The sequence below is a fragment of the Brachyhypopomus gauderio genome, chromosome 3, assembly GCF_052324685.1.
Source record: "Brachyhypopomus gauderio isolate BG-103 chromosome 3, BGAUD_0.2, whole genome shotgun sequence".
In the NCBI taxonomy this organism is placed as follows: Eukaryota; Metazoa; Chordata; class Actinopteri; order Gymnotiformes; family Hypopomidae; genus Brachyhypopomus; species Brachyhypopomus gauderio.
The window spans coordinates 17,768,711-17,777,288 of NC_135213.1; the positions used below are offsets into that span (position 1 = coordinate 17,768,711).

Here is an 8,578-nt window from a genome sequence, read left to right on the forward strand (position 1 = left end):
TTCTCCCCTGACTTCAGCGGCGGGGGTCTTTGTGTCGTGGCCGGGCTCTGTGCCCCTGCTAGGGTTCCTCGCTGCAGGGCGGTGAGATCATGCTGAGTGGGCTCTCTGATCAGTGGGCTTGTTTACTCTTGATAGTGCGAAGGGCCACGGGGGACGCTGGGACATACCTGGGGCCACAGCCCAGCCACCAAACGTAGTGATACTGCATTTCAGAGACATCTCTGTGGACTAGGGCTTCACACAAACACACACACACACACACACACACACACACACACACACACACACACACACACACACACACACACACACACACACACACACACCTGTGTATGACATGCCAGTGATAATGGTTAATACACAATGCAAGGTCCCACAAATGTTGACATGAAATCAAAGCTATGGAAGGAGACACAAACCCTGATAGAGTCATGGGCAAGAAAAGTGTCTGTGATTAGGAGGGAGGGAGTGTAAAATTTGAGAGAAGATGGCTCCCGGGGCCTTTCTGGTTTTCAACCCTGAGCCTTTTAAAACTTTTGCCACACACATACTGTTGATTTATGACACAAAACAAGTGTGTGTGTGTGTGTGTGTGTGTGTTTGTGTATGTGTGTGTGTGTGTGTGTGTGTGTGTGAGAGAGAGAGAGCGAAAGTGTGTTTATTTAGCTTATGTTAATGACTAAACAGTAAGCCCATAAGATCTCACATATTTCATGACATGAGCAGCAACATTGTGTAAAGGGTGGAGGGGCAGTTGTGTTTGAGCCTGTCATAACAGCCAAGCGTGTTCAAACACAGACAAGGCAAAGGGTTTCTCTATTTCTGCGTCCTCATGTTGAAGAGAAAAAGAAGGCAATTAAAAGGGAATGAGGTGAATGAATGTCTAATGGTTTCTGGCATAGCTGTGTCTATGTGGTGGTATTCACCGCCAAACTTAGGCTGGGTTCAGCACACAGCTCTGAGAAGCCCTCTTCAAACACTTTCTATCAGCTGTCATTCAGCTACCACACACACACACACACACACACACACACACACACACACATATATGCACACAATCACGCACACCATTCAATGCGGTGAAGGAAACCCAAGAACTGAATCACTCACTCAATGAAATTTGAGTTAATGTGAGAAGGAGCAGTTCATACAAGCTCATAAAACAGATGGATTAGCATGATGTCAGTTCACTTCAAAAGCTTCAGATAAAACTGTGAATGAACCTCTAATATCAACATGTGCTGCACGTGAGCCACAGTTCTGGTGTAATCAGGTTTACAAGCCACCTTGATCAGAACCGGTAATCTTCTCAGCTTAAGATGCGCCTGTCCTTTACTATCTATATACCACAAGGTTCCCAACCACACACACACACACACACACACACACACACACACACAGTCACACGTGCGCAGAGACACGTGCGCCCATGCGAGGTGGGCGGGCCCTGACGCGTGTGCCTCTCCCTGGTTGCAGGTCCCTGGCCCTGGGGCAGCAGTACTCTGTGCTGGGCACGCAGCCCATCTTGTGCGGCTCCATCCCCGGCCTGGTGCCCAAGCAGCTCCACTTCTGTCGCAACTACATCGAGATCATGCCCAGCGTGGCCGAGGGCGTCAAGCTCGGCATCCAGGAGTGCCAGCACCAGTTCCGCGGCCGGCGCTGGAACTGCACCACCGTTAACGACCTGGCCATCTTCGGACCTGTGCTGGATAAAGGTAAGAGCACTGGTACCGGTGCATATTACTCTGCACTGACACCACAACTGACCTACTGTCAGACAGCCAATGGCTGAGTGTTCAGCACTGCAGTACATACTAATAGTACATACTAATAGTACATACTCCTGCAGTACATACTAATCGTAAAGCAGATGAGGTTTGGGTGTGAGGGAAACGGAAGTGGAGGAGGTCTTCACCACGGCCCCGCACTCCTGCAGGAGCTGACGAGGCCTGTTCTGACCTCCTCACGTGCTCTGCTCCCCATGGTGACAGCAGTCCTTGCAAAACGTTCTGGGACTTTTACCCATGACTGTTGTGACAAAATGTTTCAAATGTCTAAGGAGGATCGTGGGAGATTGTGCAGACATTTTTATATCTGGGTTGCATTATGCAGAGAAAACACATTAATTATGTCACAAATAAATATTTTATAGTCAGTGTCAGCCTGCACGTGAACGTGCAACTGACTTAGTGTGTGTTTGCTTCCTGCTTTAATTATAAAGCTCTGTGAGCTGTCGCTTGGGCTGCCGGAGGTCACTGAGAACTGTGTCTGGTGAAATGGTGAATGGTGATGAACATCATTCATCAGCGCACGTCTGGAGCAGAGAGGGGAGACCCAGGAGTGGGTGGAGTCTGGAGCAGAGAGGGCGGGGCCTGGCCCTCTCAAACAGTCACTGAAGGTGAAGACGTGCAAGCCCCCGATCACTGTTACCCTCTGTGTCAGGAGGGAGCCTTGCAGGGTGTGAGGGAGAGAGAGAGAGAGAGAGAGAGAGAGAGAGAGAGAGAGAGAGAGAGAGAGAGAGAGAGAGGAGACCAAATGAGATTACAAGCAATAGAAAAGGGCTGAGTGGGGGAGGGCTTGGGCTCTGCTCATCCCCTACTGTGTGTGAAGGCCAGGATGGGCCATCTCTGTGTGCCTCTTCCAGCCCTGCTCCCACAAACACCCCCATTCACACGCCCTTTTGACTGTGTCATGAAACCGGCCTGAAAAGGAATCGACCATCCTTCCCCATCACGGGGGGGATGTGAACGCAAGAGAGAGAGAGGGGAGAGAGGGAGACCAGTCTGATGACACGGACCACACTGGAGCCAGAGGTGTTTGATACCATTATGAATGACATTTGGTGAATTTAAGAAATTTCTTTTTAAGCAATGATTGGACTGGGGTGAGAGGGGAAGGTTTTGGGGTGGGGGGTGGTGTGTGCTTGTCCCCGCGGAGGGGAGGGGGGCGGGGTATGCCAGCCCCGCTCTGGGCAGAGTTAAGCAGGGCTGTGGGGGTGTGGGCCGCTGGGTCCTTTTGTGCGGGTAATACGGTGTGACACCAGGGAGACAAAGGCGGATTCATGGGCCCAGCAGGTAGCAGAAGCAGTGCCCCGCTTGGCTCGGGGCCAGAGCTCCCGGGCCCTGGGCTCACAGCGCTCTGTTGTCAGGAACCCGGCCGGGCCTGGCAGAACCGACTGGGCCTCACTCTGGCCTCCCACACTGGGAGGTGTGTGCCCAAACACACTAGCACTGGGAGAAAAGGAGCAGTGTGCGTGTGTGTGTGTGTGTGTGTGTGTGTGTGTGTCTGTGCGCATGTATGCTGAAGAACAGTAAAATCCAAAAGCATTTGGAGAGAGATCTGCGCATTCGGCAAACGCGTGAGGATTAAGATTTATGAAATGGTGTAGACAAAAACCTTCTGTAAATGATATGCAAGCTGCAGCTCTACCCCCAACAGGCTCCGCCCCCATCCTTTATGCAGATTTGAAGGAAATAAGCATAATGAAGGCCTGTGGAACCCTTGGAACCCTTGTGTGATTCCACACTGGGATCATCAGGGATCAGAGCTTTTGTGGGTGGTGCTCCCAGTCTGGCCAATGAAAGCTCAGCTTCACTTTTCCCTCATGCGCAATGCTGGCAACTAAATCTTCATATAGGGCAAAAACGTTCCAGAGAGAGACACACGGACTGACGCAATGTGGATCCATTGCGCCGAAAACAGTTCCTCTCTCGCTGTGTTGAGCCTTACCCCCCCCCATTACTAACGTGGTATGTTCCATCATGGTGGGCCATGCCACACCAGGCGGATTCGAGGTGGGAAACCCTGAGGTCTCCAGAAGCGTAGGCTGCCATGTTCATGAGTGTGTCTGGACTGTGCATGGCAGCAGCTGCTGGGAAGGGCATGTGGGTCTGCTGTGTGTGTGTGTGTGTGATCAGTAGCACAGAGGAGCAGTCTGGGTTTGCCCACTTTTGTACATTATGGCAACAGGGGCTCTCTGAAGCCCTACAGAACGAGGGGAGCCTCAGTAAGTGTGCTGTGATTGTGAAACAATGGTTTCCAGTTACATAATAAGCTGTTGCATTCAAAGGAGGCGTAACACCATCTCTCAGCACATGTCTCTAGAAATCAGGCATGCAGGCTTATCGCTGCCTTTCACCCACGTTGCCCCTGGGCGCGAGCTGGAGAGGGCATTCCAGAAAGCCGATCCAGGCAGGGAGCAGCGCACCTTTATCATGACACGGTGTCACCGAAACCTCTGCCAACATTAGACAAAAATGACAAGGCCCAACAATTGAGCGCGTCCTGTCAAAGGAGTCCCTGTCCTTTCAGCCCAGAGTCCCATCAATATTTCAGAGCTCATCACAGAAAATGATCTATGCCCTTGAGATACAGTGTGATATGAGACTCTCGGCGTGTCTGAGTGGAGAGTGGAGCAGTCCTAACCTTTACACACTATCCAGACGCCTCAGGACACAGGCCTGTTTTCCTTTTTTTAAAATTTTTACTGTTGGAAAGTAGTTATGGGTCATGGACTTCCAAGAACTAATTATTTCTGTCTCCTGCACCCGTCTCCCTTCCTCATATCTCTCTCTCTCTCTCTCTCTCTCTCTGTCTGTCTCTCTGCAGCCACCAGGGAGTCAGCGTTTGTGCACGCCATCGCCTCGGCCGGCGTGGCGTTCGCGGTGACGCGCTCCTGTGCAGAGGGCACCTCCACCATGTGCGGCTGCGACTCCCACCACAAAGGGCCGCCGGGCGAGGGCTGGAAGTGGGGGGGCTGCAGCGAGGACGCCGAGTTCGGCGTGCTGGTGTCCCGGGAGTTCGCCGACGCCCGGGAGAACCGGCCAGACGCCCGCTCGGCCATGAACCGACACAACAACGAGGCCGGCAGAATGGTAAGGCGAGCCCGCCCAGGTACCCGTCTGACGTTTCACCCAAAACATGCCTCCCACCTCAAATGAGCCAAGAATTAGGTTAACTTGTTTATTCCAAATATAAAGTAGAATAAAATAGCTCCAAAGTGCTAAGACAATGCACAAAGCCGTGCCTGTGTGTGTCCCCGGGTGGGTCTCATCCGCAGTTCAAGTTGTTTATGCATGGCAGATTAACTGTCAGGAACCGCCTGACAGTGTTGTTTTCTCCTTCTGAGGGCCTTTTAACCCAAAACAGGAGCATTTCTATTGGAAATTGCTGGTAATTACCTCCCTTATCCTTTCATGCCTCGCGTGTCTCCCGTCGTCCGCTGAATTCCGCGGCTGAGGTGGAGATGCGGTGGAGTGTTTGAGGGTGGCAGTGGTGGGGATTTGGCTCGTCCCTGCTGCTGTCTGCGCTCGGCGCTGGAGTGTGTTAGCAAGCGGCTGGCTCAGGCGCGAGACCACACCGAGGCACGACGCCCCTTTGATCTGTGTTCGACTGCAGCGGTGGGAGACCACAGGGTCAGCCAGTGAGACAGGCGGCCCTGTCAGGTCGCTGAGCCCCGGGCCACCCCACCTGCCTCTCACACGCCATTGTTCCCGAGCAGCCCGTGGGGGTGTTGCAGTCCGGGACATGATGTCAGAGACGTTCACAGTCCCCTGGGGGGCCGCAAAACACCTGCCTTCCGCTGCAGCTGGGGAATTCTGCAGCTAAATATAGCCAGCGAATTAAGGCAAACAAACAGACAACAAAGGCAGAAGCAGTGATGAAGAGTCCTGCGAGAGCCTGTCTCCGAGCACAGTGCCCAGGGCCTAGGTCTGCCGCACCATCTCACAGGGCTCAAACTCACCCAAACCAGAAACTGGGCCAGTGTGGACTCCGTGATACTGAGCAGGACGGAGAAGGAGAAAACTCACAGTGTAACGGTCCCAGTTTCTCAGATCCAGATTAAACCTAGAGTCTAGAGTGAAGACTATAAATATTTCCAGTAATTATTCCCCGTCGGCACCGCAACTTTTACTTCAGATTTAGTTTGTGCCTTGACCTTGTTTTTACCTTCTCTGCATTATAATGATTGAGCTTAAATGAAACGTTTAACTTCTCAGGTTGCCGCTGTCGTTGTATCACAGTGGGAGGAGGAACAACCTCACTGTGATTGACAGCTTGTCTCTCGTGTCCCTCCCCTCCAGACCATCCTGGAGAACATGCACCTGCGCTGTAAGTGCCACGGCCTGTCGGGCAGCTGTGAGGTGAAGACCTGCTGGTGGGCGCAGCCGGACTTCCGTCTGCTGGGGGACTACCTGAAGGACAAGTACGACAGCGCCTCCGAGATGGTGGTGGAGAAGCATCGCGAGTCACGCGGCTGGGTGGAGACCCTCCGGGCCAAGTATGCCTTCTTCAAACACCCGACGGAGAGGGACCTGGTGTACTACGAGGGCTCGCCCAACTTCTGCGAGCCCAACCCGGAGACGGGCTCGTTTGGCACACGTGACCGCGTGTGCAACGTGTCGTCGCACGGCATCGAGGGGTGCGACCTGCTGTGCTGCGGCCGCGGACACAACACACGCACGGAGAAGCGCAAGGAGAAGTGTCACTGCATCTTCCACTGGTGCTGCTACGTCAGCTGCCAGGAGTGCGTACGAGAGTACGACGTGCATACGTGCAAATGAGGGGCGGGGCGTTGGGGGTGGGGCGGAGCCTCTGAATATGGAAGAGAGAGGGCACAAATAGGGGACTGGATACGCAGATACACACACACACACACACACACACACACACACACACACACACAAACACAGAGTGGGTAGCAGCACTTCTGTACTAGAATTTTCTTCCACCAACCCAAACTACCAACCCCTTCTCACAGGAGCAAAGGCTCATGGGAGAATCACAATTACCACTGCGATTACCATTTTCATTTCAGCTGCATTCCTTTTTATTTATTTCAGTCGGTGAGTCACACAAAAGAGATGTGTGAAAGAATGTGTACCGCATTACCTGAACCCTTGATGTCTTCTGGTATCGAATAGACTCTGCCTGTCATAATAGCTCTCTGATCATCTCTCCACAAGGCCCGGCAGCTGAAACCCAACCTGCCCGACGCGCTCTCACACGACGCACACATGAAAGCACTGGAGGTGGGTGGGGGGGGGGGGGGCCAAGGGTTGGGCAGCACGCCTCCTTAACTACTGAACTCTTCAGAGCCTGCAGCAGACCTGCAGACTGGCTCATTCTGTGCTGCTTGAAAGCCACGCGATCTCTGAACTTCTCCCAGTTCCCGCAGCCCCTTTACGCCCAACGGCAGCGCTGTGCTCTTCACAGGCCCGCATCGCTCTGATCTGCTCCATGAAGACCAAACTCAGAGAAGTCACCCCCACCCCCTCTCACCCAACAACCCCCCCGCCGCTGACACCTGCGTCTGCCACGCCTCACGTTGTCCTGTGAGAGAAATGCATGTCCCTTTTCTTAGCAAAATGCCCACAACAGCACAACAACATAAAGATGCATCAGAAAGGTCATATTTAGAGTTCCAGAAGGTAAACGGAAACCCACGTGCCCCCGGCTGGAAGCGGTCACACGAGGCCGTGTTTGGACAGCAGCGCACCAGCATGTACACTGGCTTCGCTCGGCCTGGTATCTTCCATACGCTGCATGGAGACACGGGCAGAACTGAGGACAGGACCGGGACGTGGCTTTGTGCCACTCGGAGAGATTCATATTCCACGCGATGTGTTCCACTTTGTTTTAACGATGATGACGACAATGAAATGACATTAAGGACAAAATCAGTGTGTAAAAATCGACTGCCTGTCTGAACAACGCCAAAGTGTTTCCAGGTAGAACCACCAACGAAACCACAGATAAAAAAAGTTAAAACATGAACAGAACCTCCACACGCTTCATGTAAACCCACCTATACAGTAAAAATTGCACTTACAAAATAATGACTAATAACACTAATGATAGGAAATATAACCACTTTTATCCTTTAAATATACATTCTGAAGAAAAACAAGCTGCCCACTCCACATACCGAGTGCATGTTTGTTTGTTTTTTGTTTGTTTAAATTTCACAGATGGGGAGACGGAGGGATAGAGAGATTGAGAGAGGGAGTGAACCTGGCTGAGGGAAAGAATATGAGAGGACAGAGGAGAAGGCTGAGAAGAGGAAGAGTTTTATAGCTGCTCTTTGAACTAAGGGGATGAGGCATGGGTGTCGCGACCCAGGTGTGTGTGTGTGTGTGTGAGTGTGTGTGACGGCTGACACTGACACTGGGAGGGAAGGCAGGCTTCACAATGGTGCAGCAGAGGACTCCATGCATGTTCCAACAGTCCTTCACACGTCCCATTCATTACGCTTAACCCCACAAGCAGAAGGTAGACATTAGTCCCCTGAGCCTGAGGGCCATGCCTGCAAGGCCCCACAAGCCCATCAGCCACCACTCTAGCAGCTCCACCCTCCCTCCCTCCGCTACGTCCAAAGTTCTGTACAAAAAGTTTTAAAGTTATTGATTCCCTTTTTATTTTATCATCTTGAAAATGTTATGTTTTTATAAATATTATTTATTACACAATGTATATATCTGTATGACTGAACTAAGATTATATATTTGAACAACAACTGTGTCTTGCTTTTGCTTCTCAACACCCCATTAATAATGTGTGCGTAGTTGCCATGTGCGTA

At 51.9% G+C, this 8,578-nt stretch overlaps 1 protein-coding gene across 2 annotated transcripts in view; it reads left to right on the forward strand.

The window, feature by feature from the left end:
* Positions 1-8,509, forward strand: part of wnt3 (wingless-type MMTV integration site family, member 3) — a 21,072-nt gene extending 12,563 nt beyond the window's left edge. Inside the window, exons 2-5 of one of the 2 annotated variants that reach the window (XR_013130013.1) lie at positions 1,477-1,715; positions 4,609-4,874; positions 6,084-7,730; positions 7,971-8,509. Coding sequence is in view for 1 of the 2 variants with exons in the window: in XM_076999916.1 (XP_076856031.1) it covers positions 1,477-1,715; positions 4,609-4,874; positions 6,084-6,563 (985 nt within the window). In the remaining variant the exon portion in view is untranslated. Of the gene's footprint in view, positions 1-1,476; positions 1,716-4,608; positions 4,875-6,083 lie in introns of both variants that reach the window. The other variant, XM_076999916.1, reaches the window with a different exon arrangement.
* The last annotated feature ends 69 nt before the right edge of the window (positions 8,510-8,578 follow it).